This window comes from Kryptolebias marmoratus, linkage group LG2, assembly GCF_001649575.2.
Source record: "Kryptolebias marmoratus isolate JLee-2015 linkage group LG2, ASM164957v2, whole genome shotgun sequence".
NCBI classification, from domain to species: Eukaryota; Metazoa; Chordata; class Actinopteri; order Cyprinodontiformes; family Rivulidae; genus Kryptolebias; species Kryptolebias marmoratus.
Window position 1 is genome coordinate 17,621,841 of NC_051431.1, and position 25,021 is coordinate 17,646,861.

Here is a 25,021-nt window from a genome sequence, read left to right on the forward strand (position 1 = left end):
GCGGGGTGTACGACCTCTCCGCTGATTTGAGGAAGAGTTGTTTCATTTCCACAGGTAGCGTTGATCTCAAAGTTCACCTCCAGCCATTGAATCTTTATTTCTAAAAACTGAAGTCTTTGTAGAATACTGCTGATGTCCTTGGGGTCGAACGGGGGCATTGTGCCCTAGTTCAACTTGGAGGTGAAGAAAAGTAAGGTAAAAATGAAAATAAAAGTGAGAAAATCTCCCAGTCCTAAGGTTTGGAGTAATCCAGTAATGATGTCGATAATGTAAATATAATTATAAAAACTGTGACTTTAAAAATAATTCACAGGCAAAGTTATCAGTTATCAGTAAGGACGAGAGCGAGCAGGACAAGCTGTTCCTCCTTCAGCTGCCAGGCCAGTCTCAAGATAAGATTCTTTTAAAAACAATAAGTGTTTTTTTCTGTAAATGTGAAATCTTGAGTATTGACTTATCTGGTAGCCAGTGGTCTGAGGTTTTTGCCATCTAAAAAGTTTCCAAACAGCTTACCTTGCCTTTTCCAACAAGGGGGACAGTCCAGCTGCCATGCACAGCTGACTGACAGCTGCAATTATCAAAGGGAGAGGATGAACTGAAGACAACCTTAGAAATCCCAACACCGTCTGTGACTAGTTATTTAAAACAGCTCATTCTGCAGGAACTGTTCTTTTTACAAACCAGCACATGCCTACTACAGCTAAAACCCTAGTGGAGATGATTGATCGTGATGCACAGGACCACGTCTGGTGAAAAGCAAACACAGCATATCAGCATCTCATACGAGCTGTCAAGCAGTAGTGGAGGAATGATGATTTGGGTTTGTTTTGGAGCCACAGGACCTGGGCATTGAATAAACCATGAACTGCAGAGTATATTAAATTACTTTTGAGCGAAATGTGAGGCCATCTGTCTGATTCATGATGGTTGGCTAAAATGAGAACATGCAGCAGGACTGTAATCTCAAGTACACACACAAATGTGCATGAAAATTAAAATAATACAGAATTCAGACCTGAACTAATTTGAAATGCTGTGGTGGGACTAAAAGAGAGATGTGCATTAAACAAAATTCCACAAACTCTAAGAACTTAAAGGAGCGATGTAAAGAAAAGTGAGCCAAAGATTCCCACAACAGTGTGAGGGACTGGTCCGATCATGCCGAAGACAATAATTCAAGTTATGGCTGCCAAAAACGGTGCTACAAATTCCTGAATTTAATTTCTGCTTACTGTTTCTTTATTTCAATAGTCAACTGGCGTTTCACTGACCTAAAGAAAGGTTTTATTCTTTTAGAAAACTTTATCTCTACAGAAGCCCTACGGCTCAGATCATATGATCCATAATGACAGCAATTATGTTTGGAAGTCAGTGAAAAGAATAAAAAAACAATCCTTTTCATACATTTAAAATGGCTGCCAATAACTTTTGTCATCTTGTCTTTTCATTGTCATTCCGTGTCGAAATCAGTAACTCCAGCCATCATTAACCTTTTCGTACGATCGCTGTGATTAGGTTGCATAATCATAATTTTCTATTACCGTGGGAGCACAGGTGGAAAAGAACATAGATGAAAAGGTTAAGCAAAAATAAATCAGAGGTGAGCGGAGCCCGCGTCGGATCGGATTAACAAGGCCATTAACTTTAATTGCTTCCGGGAATTTATCATTAGCTAGTAAATACTGTCTTCCCAGTACTGTCTTTCGAGCTCCTTGGATTGCCCCAAAGGTCATGAACTTGCGAGTTTGTCCTTGTGTCAAAACAGTTATTTGGATCTTTCAGGATTTTAAAGGGGAGTAGTTTTATGTCTTATAAACCATCCAGCCTACAGCAGTGAGTCATTGTAGGGACAGCAGACTGCTGCAGGGCAAAGAGTTTCAGCTTCCAGTTTCCTGATCTGGCTGCAGCCCTGTTTCTGTGGGGAGTCTGGAGCTACTACAGCTACCTGCCCTGGTCGTAACCTCCCTGTTGAGTTACTCAGAAGGAAACACTGAGCAGCGTTTCTCCATTCAGGGCCCATAAGCCCGACACACATATCAACATGCTGCCTGTGGAAGGCTGTCATCAATAATAAAGTGTTCTGTGGGAAGCGTCCCCAAGCTTTATTAATTTATCAAACCCATAGATTTACAACTTAAAGATACAGTTTGAGAGAAAAAGCTGTAAATCTTTGTGCTGAAAAATATTAATCCATAGTTTTGTGATGTTTGTATAAATAATGGGGGGCTGATTAAATTATTAAAATTATTAATGGATTACTCCAAAAATGTAATTTTGTTTCTGTCAGCTAAATTTGGACGGAAATCAGTTGATTGTTTCAGGTTTAATTTAATCCTTTAATGCCGCTTTCACATTTTTTTCCATCAGTGTGGAAAGAAGAATTAATCACACATCAGATAAACAGAACTTTGAGTGTCAAATGCATATTTTATCTTATGGATAATTCATATTTTAACAGGTTTTAACTCTTTTGATAATTTAACAGAATCCTGGATTTCTGAGCTTTTTCCAAATAAACTGATTGTTGCAGCAACAATGCTCCATTTTATTTTTTAAATTGAGTCTTCTATTTGTTCATTTAGGCTTGTGTTGTCACATTTGAAGACAAAAGTATGCCTACAGAAGTGCCATTTTGTGCCATTTTGACCATAAATCCCAGCAAACCTTAAATTTGTAGGTTGGCTGATGTATTTGGACTTCAGCAGAACTTGTGCATGGCTTTGTTTTCAAATGCCCTTCCATATTCATCTATATATGACTTAACTTGGAAGTATTTTTCATCACCTACATTATTAGCATTACTTTTTGTTACCTTAAACCTGTGATAGGTACCATGACTGACATTCATCTCGCCTTAAATATGTTTCATTCATTTATGAGTTATTTGCTGTTGCACACTGTCATCCTGAATACAAAAATAAAAAAAGAAGTGTAGCTAATATCATTTCAGCTTGTTTTGGACTAAACAGTACAGGGATAATCTTGTTGTCACAATGGGTGGGAAGGGAGGCGAACCCAGAGCGCAGACTCATCTTAATTTATTAAAATAAAAGATAATCGAAAACAAAGGCTGATGTGGCAACAAAACCAAACATAACTACATCCAAACCTGAGACACAAGACGAGTAGGACAACCAGACAGCGTAAGAAGCGACAACGGACCAGCGAGCAAGTAGAGGACATGACCGGGTTTTAAAGACAGGAGGTAATTAGGGGAAGTGGGCACAGGTGAGATGATTGCAAAGCTTGGGGCAGGTGGAGATGGCCGTGGCAGGCAGACAAGAGATAGACTGAATGATGACAGAGGCACAGAGAACAGGACAAAATGTGAAGACAACAATAAACCCAAACCAAAAGAAACCAGAAACACTAAATACAAAAAGAAACACACAGTAAAACTGAATCCTGACAGTTGTATTTCATTCAATTTGCCAGCCAACTCGTGGTACAGAACATTTTGCTTCTACCAGTGCAAGGCTTTTCTAGCAGCTCCCTTGGCATCCACAGTGAAAAGCCCACAGTCAGTCCAGAGAGCATCTGGTGTTCAATCAACCTAAAAGGGCATATGTCAGTGTACTGAACTCCATCTGTGTCTCAATCTTCATAAAGTCTTGACTACAGAATAAGGCCTGGCTCTGAATGCAACCCACAGTTACAAGCTTATGTTCCTAAACCACTACTTTCCTCTCAGGGATAATGATATTTGGCGTTAAGCACAGAATTGGTTTCTAAATTCTGCTTTTGCTCATTTCCAGGCGCTTTCTGGTCACTGTCACCTGCTAATGTACAATCTGACTATTCACACAACTGTTCTGTTGATTTTGTCCTTTCCTTTTGTGGTTTTCTTCTTGAAGGTTTTGTACAAAAATCCTACATTTAAACAATGTTTGTGTCACTATGCTAATTTAGCGGCTGCTAAATACCTTCCTGATCAGTCTAGTGTGTTATTGTTGCCTCCCTTCACCGACAGACCTTTCTCTGCTTTATTTGACTCATACAATCTCTTATTTAACTAGAAAACAAAGCCATGTTGCTTTCATTTTTATACTCTTTCATTTTAGTCTTGTAGTTCTTGTTTTGGGATTAGAAAAACAAGTCAAAGCTGATCCACAGCAGGATCCTCTGGACATCTTTTGGGCATGAAATTACTTCTACCAGCACAGATGTTGTTGGGCTGAGATGAAATGGACAAAGTAAACAATTTTTTTGTTAAAGTTTAGAAAGATGTAGTGAAGAATTTACTCAAAATGGTTGGAGGTTTTTCAGTTTGAGTTGCTTAGAAATTTGCTGTTAAACACACCCTGCTCAGAAGAAATGTTGGCTTAAAATCCTCCACAACTCTTTAAAATACGATTGTTCTGACTGCTGTTTATTGCAGTTAAGATACTGATGGCTCTTAGTATTATAGTATTATACCCAGACATTGTAGGTTTTTTAGGAAAAACTGAGGTAATTTTGAATTTTATGGCAGCAACTTTTCTCAATAATGTTTTTTTGCCCCACTATTTTTAGGTGCAGTTTCTTTACAGACCGATGAACCTCTGCTCATCTTTACCTCTGAGAGATTCAGCCTCTCTAAAATGCTCTTTTTATGCCCACTCCTCTTACTGACCTGTTGCCAACTAACATAACTGGTTGCTAAATGCTCCTCAAGCTGTTTCTTATTGAGACCACTTATTTTTACAGCCTTTCGTTGCTCCTGTCCTAACTTTGTTGAGATCTTTTGCCACCATCAATTTCAAAATTACTGTATTTTTTCAAATAGAACAGTACATTTTTTTTAGTTTAAGTGTTTCATATGTTTAGTATGTCCCATTGAGAAAAAAATAAGAGTTTATAGGATTTGCAAATCATTGCATCTGTTTCCATTTACATTTTTAATTGTGGTTTGTAATGGCAGAATTTACTATAGGGTAACACCTGTTGTTTATAAGTCCTGATAATGTTATGACTTCTGTTCCAAGTCCCATGGGTTCTCACAGAATGAACTTGTTTATAGAAGTGATGTTGAATTTTCTTCCCTTGGGAACCAGACTGACTTGCCTTTCCCTAACTCCTCCTTCTGGTCCAGTATTTCAAAATCTTTAATAAAAGCACCTGTGTTGACTTGGGGGACCAGAGCTTTGATTCGGAGCTTCCCTGTTCAGACCTGGGACTCTGATATTGATTGTTCATTGTCTTTAATGCTCTCTATATTCTGTGCACATTATATAAATAAACCTGCTTGAGTGTTTTCATCTAACAGTGCCTGGAAATTAATTTATTGCTGCCACAACAGTTTGTACGACTGATTAACTTTTAGGGTTAAACTGATTAAAATGGCTGCCACAGTCAATCAACCTTAGCAAACACAAAACTGTCTCCAGATGTCTCAGTTTTGATATTGATATTGAGCTACAATTTGGTGTAGTAGTAGCAGCTGAGGGTCATTGTAATCCTCAGGCTGTAGGTTCGAGCGCAGGTTGTGGCGTAAAACAATGGCCAAATCGTTCGTGTGAGTGCTTGCTGTGAAGAAGAAAGGGAGCAGCCAAAAGAAGAAGAAGAGTAGCTAAGAGTCATCTTCATCACATATTTTGAGATTGCATGAGATCATTGTTTAAATTCTGGAGTGCAAGGCAGCAGATGTTATGCATTCCTTCCAGTGAACACCAGTGTCATTGTTTCCTGTATTTAACATTTGTTTACTGTCTTTTGTGTTATAGTTTTATATTTGGAGGAGTGACACAACTGCAGATCAATCTCTGCGCCATCTGTATGATGTAAAAATGCATTCATTGTTAACATTTTGGAACTTCTGATTTATTTTTTGCACAACTATGTGTAAAAATGTGCTCTGCAGTGCCTGGCTTTTCTTTCGAGGCTCACATTAAAGTCTGTATCCAGACACAAATACATCACTACACAAATACAAAATCTCCACTTATTAACTGTAAGTATACACTCCATCCAATTTCATTATATCAGTTTGTCTTATTTATTACCCAAACCTAACTGTGAGCCCTTCAGGCCCTTCGATTGCAGTGGTTGAACCATGTTCTATAAATATCTGCTCACGTCACAGCTGCTCAGATTCATCATCACATCTTCATCCTCTCACCTCACTTTCCTCCTTCCACGTGACAAATCTGTTTTGTAGTATGCCTCTAGAATAAAAATACCCCTGCTGTGACTGTTTTTTTTTTTTTTTTTTGTTGGTTTTTTTGACAGAGACAGAGAGCCTGCACCTCGGTTGGTTTTCTGTGCATTTGGTTTCCACACTCGGCTCCCCCGGATGCCTCGTCTCTGCTGATGAGCCTGTTCTTTCATCTCCACTTTCACTTCTTCCGTCTTATATTTTAAGAAAGTGCGCAGTGGATTAGTTCACCCCCTGAAAGGCCTTTGGATTAAGATGTGTGAAGGGCGACACAGAGGATGATTCAAAAGAGGGCAGAAAAAGCCGAGAGGAGGCGAACAGTAACAGAAAGGAAGCGAAAGATATAGAAGAGCTATAATAGGGAAAACACTGAGGGAGTCAGCGGAGGACAGACAGCACTTTCATGAGAAGATTAATTTGCAGCTTCAGGTCAAACAGTTTGTTTTATTTGTTTTTGGCTAGTTGGTTAATCATAGTAAATGGAGACTTTTGTATGCGTCTTCTTAAAGGTTAAAGAGGAAATCCATGAGCCTCCAATTGGTAAACGATAACCTGAACACTAAAGCTCAGCCATCAACCCAGCTGCTCAAACTCGCTTAGAGTAAAAAAAACCCAAAACAAATAAAATTGTAAAATTGTTGTGTGGTTCGACAAGAACCTTTATGAATTGACAGGTAGCATTGCTTGAAGAAATGCATGTCTTCTGCCACTTTGAATGCCAGAGTTTTAAACATAGATGTCTCACATTACATTAGAGCTCAGAGTTGTCCGGATTTGGATGTTTGGATGTTTTTGAGTTATTTTTGTTATCTAGTGTGTTTGAGTTTCACGTTTAGTTTAGAGACTTCCATTTCATGTTACTATATATTATTGTATGGTTTTGCTCCTTGTGCCATCCCTCGTTCTCCCTCAGTCAGTAGTTTTCCATGTCAGCCTGCCGCACCCATCTGCGCCTGTGTCCACTTCCTCATCAGCCTCAGTCTTTAAATTCCCTTCCTCACTGGTTCATTGTGAGCTCATGCTGCAGTCTGTTACTTCCTTGTGTCTCCTTCTGAGCCCTCTGTTGTTTAGCTTTGCTGCCTCATCAGCTTTTTGTTTTGTTATATTAATAAATAAGTTTATTCTTCTGAGCCATTTGTGTCAGTCTGCATTCTGGGTCCAATCCATTAGCTACATAAATCTGATAAGAGTATGAGTTGGGGGGGTGACTCTCAGCTACTACCAGGGCCGTAGCTACCATTGAGGACACCGAGGTCCAGACCTCAGTATTTTTCTGCTGTGTATATTATAAAGAAATTAATCAAAACAACGCTTTTTTAAAAAATTTACAAACACATACAAATACATGTCATATACACATTCAAGTCACTTGTTGTAAATAAATGCTTCTATTTTAATTAAGTTTTGGTCTTCATTGTAACTGATGTGCAGGGGGATAATGAGTGGTTGACCTCAGTATTTTTTTAAGTCTGGCTACACCTTGGCTACTACCACACCAAAATTCTGCTCAATATCTTTGAAATTGAGTTATAGCCATTTTTGTGTTGGCTGTTGTCGATTAACTGTGACGGCCAGCTTGAGTCGAGTCACCTCTAAAAGTTATTCAGAAGTAAAACCCCAATTCAAAAAAACTTTGGGATGTTGTGTTTCTTATTGTCCCACTTTTAAAGCCTTTTGTCGCCCAAGTCCCGACTTCTTTGAGATGTGTTGCTTCAATCAAGTTCAAAATTATTTTATTTTTCCCTAAAAAATGGTTCCGTTTTCTTAGTTTAAACATTTCATGTGTTTACTGAATAAAATATGGGTTTGTGAGATTTGCAAATCGTTGCATTCTATATGTATTTAAATTTTACTCAATGTTCCAACTCTTTCGGAATAGGGGCTGTAGATGTACATCCAGTATTTACGTTTAACAGTTTTATTAAAATCTGTCCAGCAATTCATGAGATATTTTGCTAGAGACAGACAGACAAACAAACACACACTTTCAGACACAGGCAATTACATGATCACCCACTTTTCTTGGAAGCAGGCAAAAAAAATAATCATGTGCACAGCATCTCCTCTGTCAAAGATTAGCTGTAGTATGTGATTTGTCACCAGCATATACTTCTGAAGCTACCATGAGTGATAATGATAATATCATGATAAAATTAAAAATACACTTTTTAAGGAGGGAGGGGGGGGGTCCTGTTTATTTCAGCAAGATGATAAATTATTTTTTTCCTACAGCAGCATGCTCGGTAGTAATAGTCTGGGTTCTCCATTCAGTCCAGACCTGCGATCAACTGAAAGTCTTTGGTGAAGCAAACAACACACAATAAATGACGCCCAAAGTCCTGAGCTGCTGAAACCTACATTCATCTTCCTACCATGTACCATGTACCAGTCCCTCCGTTTAAACTGTGGCTCCTATCCAATCAATAGTGTGTTGAGAAAAAGACAAAAAAGAAAAATGGTTGAAAAACCCAAAGTGTCAGCTTTTATAAAACACGTTGCAAATTTAATACACAAAATGACCATTTATTTATCATATAACACACATTTTGTGTTATATTTTTGTATTCTATCGTGGCATCTTTTAATTATAACCAGGCTCATATTCTGGTGAGCTTGTATAGATGTTCTTGGTCCCACATCTATTTTTAGACGGTGCAGGTGATCGAGGGGATTCTATTTGGGTCGACTTTTAAGGTCACTCATACAACAAACAGTAAAATCTCAAAAAATCTTTGTGATTCGATTGGGCTGAAAGCAAAACTGCGTCAAACTCCATCTTTCATACTTTACATTCAAAAATAATGCACGTTTGTCAATTAGGCCTCTTAAATGGTTGCAAAAGTAACATATGTTTTAAGATTGACTTACAAATTGTAGTTGGTTTTCAAAGCACATAATTCCTTGGTAAAACCTTTACATTCAGTTTGTTGGACTCTGAAGAAACAGCCGAAGCCCAAGCTGCAGTGTGTTGTGCACACATACTATTCATCACATAGCTCCAACACCCGGGCACTTTCAAAAAAAACCTCCAGCATAATTATATTAATTCAAAATGCAAACTACAAGTGAATTTCTTGTCTTTCGTTCAGTTGTCAGGCATAAATTAGCCATAAAGGAACAGACAGAAACCCTCAGATGAGTCAGTGTTCCTATATTGTGTTTGGGATTATGCAATAATTAATGTTAGGGTGAAACTCTGAAACTTTTTCTGACAATTTAATAGTAACTTTCAGATTTATAGTCAAATTTTTTCTGTATGAAACAGGTATTTCCCATTGTCAGGTTCATTTTTAGGAATATAATTGTTTATTGTTTATGTCTTTATTTTTATTTTTTTTATTGTAATTGAAAAAATTTAGCTAGTAAATCTTTTTTTTTCACCTCAATGTCACCCATGAATTTGTGATTTACTGTTTTGAGGACATCAAGTCTGGTTATATCAGTACTGTTTTTTTTTTGTTTGTTTGTTTTACATTTTTTAGCCTAATAGGACAATATTTACCAAAATATATCTGAAGCATAGTTCTTAAAATCTGACTGGATAAAAGTACATATCTTTTTAACATGATTTTTATTTAGTCAAAGAAATATTTTTAGGCTAAAGCTAAAGTTCAGATCTTTTAGGGTGGGGGGTCTGTGGAAAGGTTATAAACAGTTAATATCTTACCTGCTGTGGCTTTACTTTGATGGACTTAATGAGCAAACAATTAGGCCAAGAACAATGTGGATTGCTGCCATCTTAGAACAACTCTAATCTCAGAAATCTTATGGCAATTTATGTAAACAATATTTTTTATACCTTTACACTAGTACAAGTTTTACATGACATGAATATTCTGGCAGAATATTAGAATAATTAAGCAGGAAATGCCTCAAGCTGCAACAAAAGTGCTACAGCTGAATCTTATATGTTTTCAGTTGTCTCTCTTTCAATGACAGCATTCCTGTTGTGCCTTTTACTTTTAAAGATCCAGACTATCCCTTTAACCATTTTAAAGCGGCACGATCAAATGTGTTCCCCCACGGGAAATGTATGATTGTCTATATAGATTTAAAATAGATTTAAAACACTACGCTAATGCTAACATGTTCACTTTATGCACATTACCAGAGTAAGGCTGCTGTAACCAAAGTTTGTTTTTTTTTGTATATTTTTAAAGATTGGAAAATAAAAACACAAATTGCATCTAAAAGAATATAGCACAACAGCATGATAATAAAAATATCTACTTTTTGGAGTACTTGATGGATTTCCTCAGGGATAAATTATCTTTCCAGCAACGAGGCCAGCACTTTAGCCACCATAGGGATCCACTAAAACACAAGTTTCCTGTATTTCTCTGTGCCTCATCAGGACCCCCGCCTTCGCAGTGAATTTTTCAGATCCACTATTTTCTTCCCTCTCATGCCTTCACTTCACTCCCCTGATGTTGTTTTCAGTATAAAATAGAGGTCACATCTTCTTTGGCCCCCACCTGATATTTAGTTACTGCTAAAAGGAACCAAGAGAGAGAGAAAAAATGTACCATCAGATACAAAGAATATAGATTTTACTTCCAAGGGACTTTTATTGCTGTCAAGAAAGATCATGGCATCTTGATTGGCAATTAAGATTCTGGTGTGAGCTTGAGTTTGCTGTAAAATGGGAGTCTGAGTATTGGTAAAAAAAAAATCTGTGCAATATCCCTAGAACATATTAACTAAAGAATCGACTGGCCTTTCAGTTTTAAAACTGCAGCATTTGAAAAACGTGAGGGTGTACAGACTGAAAGCTGCTTGCAATAACAAACCTACAATGTGGTTAGACTTTTAGTCTTTTTGGTCACTGTTTTTGGTTGCAGCGTTTGCAGCTTCTGGCATCTGTTTTGGTTCATTGTCTCTCATCTGCAGAAGACCAGGATGCAGCTGTTTGTTTAAGAAAGTAGTTCTGAAAGACTGCGCACCTCCAGCCTGGTCATAAACAATCCACAGAGGTTCATTTGCAAGAAGATAAACCAATACATTTAGTATTTTACATGAAACTAAAGGCAGTATCTCTCTGGGTTACGGAAAAAAGGCATTCACAAGGGAGTCTCCAAAGTGTCTGGAAATGTTCTCAGGGGTTCTCTAAGTTTTGCAGGAGTTGCATGCAGTTTTGTTACTTGAGTTTTGAACATGTTCAAATAATTTATACAATAAGTTTTCTCTCAAAATAACCCAGTGTTGTCACCACAGATGTCCCAAACTCATTCCAGTTTTTTTGTAGGCAGCTCCAACGGGTTTAGGAGTGTAGAGACGCATTTGACACCTGCAGGGGAGCTCTCTTCTAACAGCAAACATCCCAGGCTAACAGGGGTGCAAATACCTACTCTCTGAGGGATATACAGACACATTACAGCCCCCACCCCCCATCTACCATTTTCTTTCCCCTGTTGAATAAAAATTTATTCTTCAAGACAGGACTTATAAAATAGAATACCTGATCTTGGGTATGACCTATCAGAACATTTCTGTAGGTCACTCTCAGCCGTACTGCCTTAATGAGTCGCCCATTTTGTGTGGTGAAGGCCATTCAGATGGATCTTCTAAGTAAGGCCTTGCCTCAATCCTCTCCTCTGCACCTCTCTGTTCCTCTTCCTCTTCATCATCATCTGCACCTCTCTGTTCCACATTCTCCTCTGTGGTGACTGACTCGCCATGTCTGCCTGCACTAATTTTCCCGAAAGGACTAGTTAAATTATTCCTAAATGATATCATCACTGGTCTCCTCTATAGCATGTTGGAGGTTCAATTCCTGGCAGGAGTCACATGTTGAAGTGTCCCTGGGCAAGACAACCCCTCACTGCCTCTGATGCGCGCCCCATCGGTGTATGAATGGATTTTAAAACACTGATTAGTCTTCATAGAATGATTTATTCAGATTAGCTTTGTGGAGATTCAGTGTTGTATGAATGTGTGTGTTTAGGTAAATGAGGGCACAGATTGTGTTGTAAAGCGCTTTGAGTAGCCTGACTAGAAAGGTGCTATATAAGTACAGTCCATTTACCATTTATCCTCACAGCTGACATGAACTTTGTGTTAAGGAGGTTTTAAAAATACAGCAGTCAAACCACATATAAAAAACATGGAATTTTAATTTTAAATTATATCCTTGAAGGATATCAGTTAGTGATCGGACGCTGCATCTGATCAGACTTATCAGATACATCCTAACAGCTCTGTAGTGTTATATCCCAGAGCAGAGAAGACCTTTAAACTCCCAAGTTCTATAATTTATCTGCTTTACTATTTACCATCAAGTTAAACAAATGATTACTGACTGAACAACAAAATAACCACAAACAAGTACCTTTATCTTTTTGTCATGATATTGTAAATACTGATCAGTACACAGCTGTAACTTCTCATTTTACTAGGAGCTTTAGCTAACCTGAATATTTCCAAGCCTCCTCTTGATGCTCTGACAGAACTTACCTGCTGTCTTTCAACCACTTTGAAAAGCCTTTTTTCATCCCTACAACATCTTTATCCTTCTTTCTCTTCCATTTTCTGACTCTTCATCTTTAGCTCCCTGTCATCAGATGACAACACGATTCAAATGAAAACAATCGAGCTCACTGAAGGAGCGGAGGGGCGCCTAGTCAGTGACGTGCCTGTTATTGATCATGTCGTTTATACATGCACAAAAAGCTGTTAAATACAGAAAATGCCAACTAGAAATAATTTTTTTCGTCATTGCTTTGGTACCCCTTGTACCACGCGCCCCTATGTGCCGCATATACTGCATACCCACTTTTTGCGCCACTGCAGGGTAATATCCAGGTCTAAAAAACCCCACTAATGATCTATACTAATCTTTAAAACCTGGTCTAAATGGGCCCGTTTTGATTTCAAAAGTGTACTCCAGCAGATTAAATTTACCACATTGTGGCGGAGTACAAAGTGGGCTGAGGCGGTAATGACGTAGGCAGAAATGGGCAACAAAATAATCAGCGGCTGTACAAACAAAAGTAGGACTTTCAAAGCTGCCCATCATGCTAGTCACTTGCTCAGAAACACTCAGAGCTGAGTGAGACCAATAGAAACGATTCCTATTTTCTTACTTTTTTTTTCCACAATTTTGCCTTTTAAACAAAGCTGTTGTGTGATCTGTCCGTGCTTGGACTATGTCATGAGGATGACTCTCAGCTACTACCACAACAAATTTTAGCTCAGTTTCTATAAAACTGACTGAATTATCCCCATTTTCATGTTTGCTACAGTCAATTAGCTGTGGCAGATTGACTCCAAAAGCCTATCAGTTATACTTGCATATCCAACAATTATTTTCTAAGAGTTTCATCAAAATCCAGCATTTCATGCATGGACTATGTTTACATCATAGCCCATGCTGAGGGACAATAAATCAACAATGACACACAAGTAGTAAATAACAGAAGTTGAGAGAAATAAAACAATTAAAGTACAATGTATGAAAAACTGTTTTCTAGTAAGATGGTCACAGTAGAGGAGGCACTTACAGGAGCGCCTGAGGGGCTCAGACCCCCCTGAAGATCCGGCTCTAGGATCGCCCCTGCCTTGAAATAACTCATCCTATCATAACGTGTCACTGCGGAGGCTCGCCGCGTACGCTTCTTTGTATACACGCGCGTGCGTCACCCGGCGTGTGCGCTCTCCGTGCTCTTGCCTGCGTCGTGCAGCTCGACGCAGAGTTCCTGCGCTTCCACTCGGCGCTCCGCTCACAGACGGACGGACAGACGCGCAGGACAGGCAGAGAGGAGTATTCCTCCTGCTGCTGCTGCTACTGCTGCTGCTGCTCAGCCCACCTCTCCAGTCACGCTGAAATCCAGTCTGGGATTCCTTTGGTGCTCAGACGGGGATGCGCATCTGGACCGGAGGACCGTCCCGGGGACAATTACGCGTCGAGGCTGCAGCGCTCCTTGTCCTCCTGCCCGAACGGAGGAAGAAGTAACCGCACCGTTTGAGGAGCAGCTGGGGGTGGTTTATTTCAAGAGGATGGCAGGCGCAAAGTGCCGCTTGAAAACCCCGAGGTAAGACGCTGCTTAAATCAAATCATGGCAAAACAAAATATCATTACGTCTACCTCTGGTTCAGTTGGATGTCTGATTTGTCAAACTGAACAAATGGTTGCATTTGTGGCACAACTTGTACTTAATTTATCAGAATGTGGATCATGTCAGGAGGAGTGGATTGACACCCGAATTTAAGTGTAATCAGCTTGTGAAGACATAAAACAACAGCATCACGTTTCCCAGAGAAACAAGTTTTTACGCTTAACTTTTGAATATTTCGTCCAGATCTAATTGGTGCAGATTAAAACTAAGATGAAGAGCATCCCGCAGCCTTGTTTGTGCTGCCCAAGAAGGCAGTGGAATCTGAACCGAAAGTTTGCCCGCCTGCAGGCTGCGGATCCGCATAAAGAATGGACGCAAACAAGATGTACAGCGGGGGGGCTCATGGGCTTTCAAAAGCAGACGTTATTTCAAGTAGTCAGGAGTTAATTGTGTCCTCTTGTCGAGACGGGGAAGCGGGAGCCCCGGGAGCACGAGAGCGCACCAAGCTGTCAGTCATTACGCGCGTCGTGATGGAGAGGGTGACAAGCGCACAAGATTGGAAAACGAGGTCGCGCGTGGCAATTATACTCCACTGGTCCTCTTCCGTTTCCTGTGGAGGGGGGGAACAACAAACAAACTAGAAAGCATTCAGAAGCTGAATTTGCAGATCCGTTTGTGATGCGTTGTGTTGTCATTTTGCTTCCCTTTCTCGTGTTTTTGCTTCCATTTTGCACTGCGTGATTCTGTCCATATGCAAGCATCCAAAAAAAAATACCATTCCACTGTGTGGATGGGTGTTCTGATGTGTTCCTTGCAGATACAGAGACCTATTTTAAAGCATACCAAATCCATTTATCTGCAGTACTTTTGTTTTCTCCCCTTATCAAAGTCACTCTTTTTCAGGCACAATTATTCACTGCAGACAGGTTCAGTAACTGCAGATGGATAGTTACAGTAATCCCCGAAGGTTTTTTTTTAAGGGGGATTGCTTCTGATTTGCTTTGAAATGTGTCGATTATATAAAAAAACCCAGATGTTCCTGTTTAAATATGCATGCCCAGCCTCTTCATTTTCCAAATTGATCCTCATTAATGCACTTGGAGATAAGCGTTGGCTAGGCTTATCTCAGTGAAAGCATTCACAGAGGATAATGACGCCTTATTGCTCAAAGTTCTGAGTTTGCCTTGTGTTTTTGTGTTTCATCATTACATATTTTGTTAGGTAACATCATTTTATTCACCAAATTGAGGTCATGCCTGTTTTTTTCTGTCCCTGTCTTGCTGCGGTCTTCGTTTCCTGAAGTTATTTGCAACAGTTGCCATCTTGTTTTGACACCTTTGCTTTCAGAAAAAGATGTATCTGTTCGTATCAGTCAGCCTTCTGCGACAAGGTGGAGAGCTCTGCAACGCAAAGCAGAGATCTGCTCATGTGTGTTCACGCAGAGAACGTTCACAATGCACACACAGCTTCTCATTAATTATATGCACTAAAAGGGTGTTGACATTTGAACAGACACATAAAGCTTAACAATAAGTCATCAGGGATGTCACTTTGGTCACGTTTTACAAGTAAAAACTGGGACATTCAAAACAATTTATTTACTGTGTGACAAAGCAAATTATTTAGCAGTGAATGTTGTTATAACTCTCCTCGCTGGTGATAGCTGTGCGGTTAATTCAGTGTATTAAGCTCTACAATATAATGATTTTAGTTGTTTTTCTAAAGCTAGAGTTGTTGAACACTTGAAGAGAACTTGCCCTGACGATGTCGATCCTGCGCCCTTTTTGCTCCGCAGTAACTTCCAGTCGTCTGCCATGTTTGAAAGCTCGGAGTCCGTTGACGTGGAGGGACGCAGCACAGAGAGCACCGTGGCCTCGTCCATCAGCGCCTGTAAGAAGGTAAGAACAGAGCTGTGCCTCGTGCATTCGTGTCAGGGCAGGTGTACCAATACCTACACCCCAAAAGTATTTGGTAACCTGTTTTGCTGCCTTCTCACTTTGGAGGGTTTTATTTTTTAATTTACACAATGTAACTACTGATTCGAAGATGCAAAACTAACTTTTTATAAAATAAACAAGACAGGAACAAATAAAAAAAAAACCTGTACATAACCCTGGCTGCTTCAGGTTGGATGGGCGCTGCTTGTGTCCAACAGTCTTTAAATAAAACCAGAGATTCTCAGTTGGGTTGACGTCTGGGCGTTTCAGGACATTTAACTGGTTGTTCTGAAACCACTATAGTGTTGCTGTAAACAATGTCTTTAAGAATATCGTTCTGGTGGTAGGTGAACCTCTGACTCCTTAAATATCTGGAAGGCTCAGATATGCTTCCCTCAAAAAAATGTTTATATTATCCATCTTCTTTTCCAACACTGACCAGTTTTCTAGCCCCTGTCATTGAAAAACATTCCCAGAGCATTATGCTACCACCTCCATGCTTCACTGTGCGAATTGTGTTTTTGATATGGTGTTAAGAGGTGTTAAGAGAGGTGTTGAGTTTGTCGCAGACAATTTGTTGTCCTGAAAGCCCCAAAATTTCAAATCTTATTTGACCAAAGCACCTTTTTTCACATGTTTGTGGAGTCCCCAGTATACCTTTTTACAAATTTTAAAGTCTGCCTTATTGTTTTTTACATTTTTATTTTGTTTGTTTGTTTGTTTTGTTTTGTTTTTATCCTGGCCACTCTTCCAACAATCCCAGCTCTGTGCAGCTTACAGCGGTCCTGTGGAGAGATCCTCCCATCTCTACAGAAATGCTTCCCAGCTCCATCTTTTTCTTTATCTTTGGCCTCTTGGTTGAATCTTTGATTAAATGCCCGCCCTGCTCTGTCTGTAAGTTTTGGTGGATGACCCGGGCTAAGTATTTTTGCTGTGGTGGCTTAATCTTCTCATTTTCTAATAATGGATTTAAAGGTTCTCTGTGGGATGTTCAGGTTTTGCGATAATAATTTATAATATGATCTGTAGTTCTCCAGAATATTGTCTCTGACCTGTGTAGAGAATAGAGATGCCGCACCATTTTACATTATAAATCTGCAGTGTTTTGTGCAGGTCTATAAATTAAATTGAAAATAATTTAAATTACTCGTTGCAAGGCAGCAAAATAGAAAGACTACCAAGCGGCTTGAACAATTTTTCACCCCGCTGTACCTGATGTTTGATCACTAGATGTTTTCCCTCACCTTTAGATCATATTTGTCTGTCCATTGACTTCTCTTTGTGTGTTTCCAGCTGTGCAATAGATATTATTCTCCTCCACATGGGAGCCAGTGACACCCAGAGGTTGTGTAACAAGAGCAACGGTCAGACCCCGAGCTCGGTTCAGTAGATTTATCATCACCCAGTGCCACAGAGACACGATGGGAAATGGTACAGATCAGTGGGCTGAGGTGGTGGCTAGATTGAATTTCCTCTCAGAGTGTGTGCAGGTCTACTCTTATGTGTCTGACTGTACAATATGTGAGCATGGCGTGCGTGTGTTCCTAATTAAGCCCCTGCTCATGATTTTTACCATCTTTCAGTTGAATGTCCTGCAGAGACAAGGTGATGCTTTTCTTATAATTGGGCTGTAGGCTTGAATGAAAGGTGCTGGCAGCCTTCGGTCTTATCACTCCCATGGAAATCAGCTGAACTCGGACATCGCATTTACCTGGCCGAAGGCCTGCGCAGATGGCTTATTACAGCGGGTGCGAACGCGAGGGGGCATGACATGTCACTAAAAATACTCCCGTTGAATGAGCAGCGCGCATGTAAGTGTTGTGTGTCAAAGTAATTGCATAAGATTCATTGCTTCAGGCATAATGCGTACCTGCTACACTGTACTTTGGCTGCATATTCTGCGAATAGTGTTTCTAAATACAAAAATAATTACCAAGAGAAGTTTGTTGTCATTTTACTTTCATACGATGAGATTCTGGTGACAACTCCACATGTGCAGCAGCAACAAATACAGCAAATATAGCAAGGCTATAGAAACAATAGAATTAATAGGAGCAATGATTTCCCTTTCACGATAAAGGGAGTATTGATATACAGTAATTGTTTCTATATTTCATAGAATTATATAGCACAGTCACACTATGTTAAGGTGATAGTTCAAACCATTTTAAGTGGATTTCTATGGAAGAGTTATAAACATTTATTGATTTACCTGTTGCAGATAACTCTTTGAATGAACATAATTTGAAAAGAAAAATAGTTTAATTCTGACTAGACTGATTGTTTTAGCGACAGCTAGCTGTAGCACTTTTGTTGCAGTCTGAAGCTGGAATTTTCAAATATTTTTGCTGCAATAACCATGTAATGTGTAACTGACAGCAATGTGAAGGTTTATAAAATGGTGTTTGCATGAACCACCATCCAATATTGAAATATTACAGACTGGAGTTGTTTTAAGACAATAGCAATCCACTTTGGTCTTAGCGCTGCTTGGATGAGCTGTTAGCTCGTCAACTTCGCCAGAATTAAACTCTATTTCTCCAAACTGAGATCGTTCAAAGAGCTATTTACAACAGGCATGCTACTGTAGCGGTATTTTTGCTTCATAATTTAACAAAACACTTAGAGATTGACAGCTGCTGGCAGATTTCTTGTCAGAACAATTACTCAACAATTAACTGTTTTGTATGGTTGGACAGTCCTACAAAAGGGATCTTTCGTTCCAGAATATGAGCACCAATACTTTAGCTTTTTTCATACTTCTTTCTGACGTCAATCATACTTAATTAACACAATATTCTTCACACACAAAGACATGAATAGACACTGTCTTCACATGTTTGGACACATTCTGACTCCAAACAACATATACTTGACATTTTCATTGCTGGGACATTGTGACAATGACTTTTACTCTAGTGTATCTGCCATCATCAACAAGCACTCTTTCTATAATGAAACTTAAAACAGCATGTTTATTGTTTAAACCTAATGGCGTTTTAGTTTTGTTTGCTCTGACTTCGATGATATTGATTATTTCTATTCTTTCCACATACGTCAAAGGATCTGAACTATCCCTTTAATGTGATAAGCTTTACAGAAAGCTTTAATTTCATTCTTGTAAGGACTTTTTCATGTCGACAGATATATCTTACAGCAAAAAACAGCTGTTGAAGTGTAGGTTTTATTAAAATGTTGTATTAACTGGAGCACATTCACTGGACTCTCTCGGTATACTGGAACAGATCCTGGGAAAAGGCTGCACGATCCCATCATCCTAAAAAAAATAAATCAAGTAAAACACACAAACACTGATGGATCTAGGTCAAAAGATGAATATGTGCCATTTTCCGCTGTGTTTTTCTTCTGTTTTCTGTGCTCCTTAGCAGTTTTTGTGTGTGTGTGCTGCAGGTTTTGTGCAGTAACAGTGTGCTGGACTCGTCCGAGTACTGGCTGAGGAATGAGAAGGCTCTGTGCAGATTGGGCCTGCTGGACAACGACGCTGAGGGCAGCTGCACCATGGTGAGTAGCATACTGCGAGTGAAGAAACACGCACATCGCTTTGGCAGCCAAGCTGGGCCGAATCACGGCTACTTGTCTTTAAGCTGCAGGAGGTATTATTTGTGGCCCTGAACAACGGCAAGTAAACAATTTGAAATTTCAGGGGGGAAAATGACACATAATGACATTTAAAAATCCTCTGTTGTCTGCTTCTGCTGGGTGGATTGTAGGCACAGAAAGGGAGGAAAAGTAGTTCATACAGCAGGTTATTGGTGTTACTTTTAGCTGAAAGCTTTGGCTCCTGAGCTTTGTGTTTATGCTTCGTGCTGACAAAGCATGTGGCCAGCACAATGGCTGCAGTTGCATAACTTATCTTTGGATGGCTTAATTTACTCTCTGTATAGAAAGTTTATTTGTCTCTATTTAGTCATTTTCCCACATTACTGCATGCTTTTGTATTGATGTGGAAGAAAGAATCCTCAGTGTTGCAGCAAAAGCAAAAAAGCAGACTTATGAGAAGCATCAGTCCACCGACGTCACCTTAAGGTGCAGGTTCAGGTGAAGCTAAGTGCACCTACACAGAGAGGGCAGTGAACTCAGCCTGCTAAGCTGATTGTAGCTCGGGAAACGCTCCTGGGCTCGTTGACAGCTTGAGAGAAGCGTCACGCGGAATAACTGTTCTTTCGTTGTGCAATGAAAAATTGATTATCAGTGTCATCCAATGTCTTTAGCTGGTGCCAAAACTGGACATGTGTTTTGTATTTTTCATCACGGAGAGATTCCAACATTGTTGCCAGCTCAAAAGCATCAAAAGGAAGATTTACCTTGAGAGAGTTACCTTCTTTAACATTGGTGGAAAAATACAAGGTGCTCTTTTTCTTTTCCTTTATTCAAGGTGTGGAAAAATACAAGTTGCTCTTTTTCCCCCCTTTTTTCAAGGGGTGGGGTGGATTTAGTTTAGAATTTATCACTGGTATTTCAATTTTCAAAAAAAATACAATAAAAATTTCTGCTGTAAGACAGATTCTTTGCTGTTGAAGACCAGGATAAATACCAGCATTACTGAAATTTAGAGTGTTGTTCTGCTTTCTGGATTTAAAATGACATTCGGACATTTCAACAAAATTTTATGATAAATTCAAGTTAAAAGGCTTCATTTGTTTAATGTATTTTACTGTAATTAAGCTAATTTACTCCTTGTATATACTTGGGCCTCTTAGTGTATTTTTTAAAAGTAATTATTTTTTCCCCATTTCTATATTTTTTTGCCACCCCCACATGATGTGGTTTAGTGATCAAGAGTCTCCAAGGTGCAGAGTCAAAAACTCAGGTGAAACTTTTTAAGACTTTATTAAGAAATAAAGCAAAAAGCTGACAAGGTAGCAAACACCTTAAAAAAAAAGGTGCGCACAAGGAACAGGTAAGCGTAACAGAAAGCACTGGAGACCACACGGCTGAACAGTGTTGAACAAACACAATGACTGAGAGAGAGAGCCAAGCCTATAAGTATGCTGGGAGGGGTGATTACTGAGTGATAGCAGCTGATCTTTAGACGCAGGAAGGTTAGTCATGAACAGAGGATGCAACGATCAGTGACACAAGGAGTAAACCGAAACATACTGAGCTCTGAAGAATCAGAGAGGGAAGGTATGGCTCATAAACACAAAACCCTGGGATTAGGACAACACTATTTTAACAAAGATGCTAAAATATTTATAGCACACCACTAGGTAGCAAATTGTCCACAATAACAATATATCAAAATAGAGAGAAAGGACATTCTTAGCTTGGCTCAAGATTTTCTCCAAACAAATGGTTTTTTTTTTAAAAAAACTGTTTTAACATTCAAAGTTTAATGCTGACAGGATTAGAATAAAGCAAAACAACTGCAGGAAAACAGGTAAAAAAAAAAAAAAAAAAGAGTTTCATTCTTGAGGTTTAGAGCTCAAAGTAAAACCGAGCATTTGCTAAACAGGGTGGCAGGCTGCTGCGTCATTGTTTCTGAAAAACGCTCTGTCTCGAGTTCACACAGATCCACCAAAGACTGATTTTTTTTTTTAACTTTACTCTGATATGCATTTTTACAAATCAATATCACACATCACTGGTTTTTCGAGTATCTTGCATCCCTATCATGTTTGCCAACTGACTTTTTTTTATTAAAGTTAAATATTGTGAAGAAAACTACCTAAAACAACATACTAGTTTACCCTATATAGCTGTCCAACATGTTTATTTTGACAATAGTGACACAAATCCCTCTGTTTCTTACTTCAGGTAGAGCAGACATGCCTATAGAGGCCTTTATACTATCATTAAAAATACAGGTTAGACCATCGCTTCATTGACTCGACTCAGGAACGTTTTCAGTGTCAGTTAATGGACCATTTTCAGGCTCCATTAGCCATCAGTTTAATGCATACTTATATGTATTTTGCACAAAAAATGTGGATTTATAATGAATTTTTAAAGTGGTATTACCTCTGTCATGTTGTCTCTCCATATTTCCATATCCGGTGTGTATTTTTTATACATTCTGAGTCACTTTCTGAAACTTCATACAAGCCATTTGCGTAATTTTACTTTTTTCTCCTTTACTTAAGGAGGGACACGGAGACCTGAGAAAAATAAAGAAGGCTTTCAGGTCTGAAGGACACACTGTCGCCCAGCTCTGATGTGTCATCTTTGATCATGAATCTTAAAATACATGTCGAGCTTGAAAAAAATCCTCTGAATCTGCATCTGTCGCTGACGAAATCCGCCGCTCATTTGAAGTTTGTTTTGTGGAGACGGGATGTTTAATTCTTTCCGTGCTTGAAAAAAACAAGCAAACTGAAGCTGTCTGTTTTCTGAATCAAATCCAGAAGCTCACAGCCTTTAAAGTGGCTATCAGTTTTTAAAAGGTTTGTTTTCTTTCACATCAGCCGCTTCGTAGAAAGAATGGCGTTCACATTTAGGCTAAGCTATATTGGTAATCTAATTATAGGTCTGACAAAAGACAAAAATTACATTGTTTCCATCAGCTGGCTAATATAAGATGTTTTCAACCTATTTGTAAAAACAGAGCAAATATTTTGTGCTTTTAGAAGGATTTCTACAGTCATCACACAGTTTAAGAGTGTGAAAAATAAAATCAGGCATTGTTTATCAGATAACAACAATTAAAACCTTATAACAATCTGACAACTGGAGCCTCTCTTGTTTAAACCTCTTACATTGAGGGTCTGTGTTTATTCTTTGCTATTGAGCTGTGCAGTGTCATCATGACAGGCAGTAAAGAGCTCTCGTAGACTCAGAAAAAAAAAAAACGTGTCTCTACAAGCCTAAAAATGGATTTTTTTTAAAAGGCAGTAGAAAGGATCATTGCATCCTAAAAGCAAATTTGCAGGTCGTTTGGATTTTAAATGATTGAATATGCAGCAAAATAAAAGCTTTAAGTAACTAGAGTTTAAGTAACCCAGGGTTTTTTGTAAAAATTAAGTGACGGAAATAAATATATATATATATATATTACTGTCAAAACAGAGTTTGATGTTTTAAACAAACTGAGAATCAGATTTAAGTAAGTAAATGTTTTCACTCAGCAATAAATAAAAAAAAAATTCCTTAAATGAATATAACCTGCTGCACTGCATGCCAGCGTTTTAAACATCTCCCATGATTTGTTAACACTCTGGGTGTGTGTAGGGGATGACTCTCAGCTACTGCTTAAATGATTAATATGTATGAAAATGGCAGAGTTATAGTCATTTTTTATGGTTGAATCAGGTCGGCTTCATCACAGAACAAGATGTTTGGCCACAGTGATAAAACAAATGTGTCATGAGTTTGTTTGAGGCTTTGGTTGGTGTTTTTTTGAAGTTCTGTGTTTCTTTTGCTTGGTTTTATGTTCTGCATGTTGGCTTTATTTACAGAGTCTGCTCTTGTTTTTCCCCCTCAGTTAACTCTCTTTTTGTTACCTTTCTTTCTGCTCTCCCCACTTCACTGGTCTAAGTACCGTTTGTGTATTGTGTCAGCAATGATTCCTCCCCCTCAGTGTATAAACGCCCTGTTTTTCATTTGTTCTCTGCCAGATCTTTGACATTGTTTGTCCTTGTGTTGTATCTCGCCCTGCCAAGCTCTACTTCTGCGTCATTCACGTCAGGACTTTGGGTTTTGATTTTCCTGCCTTGCAGCCTGTTTTCTGCAGTTCAAATAAATTTTGTTTTTCATCGTTAACCTTGTCGACCTGATACAACCCTGACACCATGTGTTCAGCTCAGACCAAAAGAGCTCATGTGTCATTTCCCGGTAAAGACACACACAGTAGGCGTCAAATTAAATGTTTTTGGGGATTTCTTTCCTTTCCCATGAACTGCTCATATTGCAGCTTTGTATTCAACTATAACCTCTTTTCAAATGAAAAGCCTAGTATTCCTTCAAGAAATGCATATAGTTCCCTGCATTTATGCCAGACTGTTAAACTAAGATCATCTTATGTTTAAAAATGACAAAGTTAGTCATTTTGGTCAAATATGGAAAATAATATAGTGCTTAAATTCACAAAATATTGTGAGCACTCACAAGAGCTGCTGAAGATCATTGTGAGAATAACTCTCAGCTCAATATTGGTAAATCTGATGAGGTTAGAACCATTTTTGTGGTGGCTAATAGTGACTTGCTCCATTGACCTTCTTGAAATGGACAAACTTCCAAAAGTTACTTAATTGTAGATGTACAACAAATTATTACTTTTCAAGAGCGTTATTAAAACCCATTTACTGGTTCATGAGATATTTCACTAACAGACATACAGGGTTGACACTAATAGTTAATTTTAAAGTTTTAAGCAAAGATCTCATGCAGGGAGTAGACTTTGGAGCACTTGATGTGAGTTAATCTCAACTACTATTCGAGGGTGGGCTAATAAGATAATATATTATATACATATATATTAATGTTTGACCTCCACATGTCAGGGGTATATGTATTTTCTTTTAGACTCTCTCCAGCACTGTTTCTAAGTGACAGCTTACACACCAGCGGTCAGATCCTCAACTTATTGATCCCGGTATGGTTGAATGATCATACCAGTCAGATGTGGATTAAGTAAAATTCACATCTGAAGAGAGTCATGCCCCAAAGAGATTCTGAAAGAACCAGTCATAATCTATTTTTGAGAGAATTAAATCCTATTTCTAGTCACCCCAGTGGCTTCGCTGCGGGGCTTTTACTGGCAATCAGCTGTTTAGTTTGTCCTTCGGTTTCGCCCAATACTGTCACCAACTTGATCGATGGCTGTGACCTTTATAAAAGCATTCCTCTCTGCATGGTTCGCAGCAGCTTTGATCATAATCACGTCATAAACGTGTTCCTTCAGTTGTCCATTGCACTAACTTTGTGTGGATGCAGGCATG

General features: G+C 38.9%; 1 protein-coding gene across 5 annotated transcripts in view; it reads left to right on the forward strand.

Annotated features, from left to right (window-relative positions):
* The window catches only part of LOC108240492 (SPHK1 interactor, AKAP domain containing), a 128,219-nt gene that overhangs the window by 73,944 nt on the left and 29,254 nt on the right, over window positions 1–25,021 (forward strand). For 4 of the 5 annotated variants that reach the window (XM_037973139.1, XM_037973144.1, XM_017424019.3 and 1 more), the window contains exons 3-4: window positions 15,983–16,085; window positions 19,536–19,646. In XM_037973139.1, coding sequence (XP_037829067.1) covers window positions 15,983–16,085; window positions 19,536–19,646 — 214 coding nt within the window. Of the gene's footprint in view, window positions 1–13,804; window positions 14,164–15,982; window positions 16,086–19,535; window positions 19,647–25,021 lie in introns of those variants that run through there. The other variant, XM_037973157.1, reaches the window with a different exon arrangement.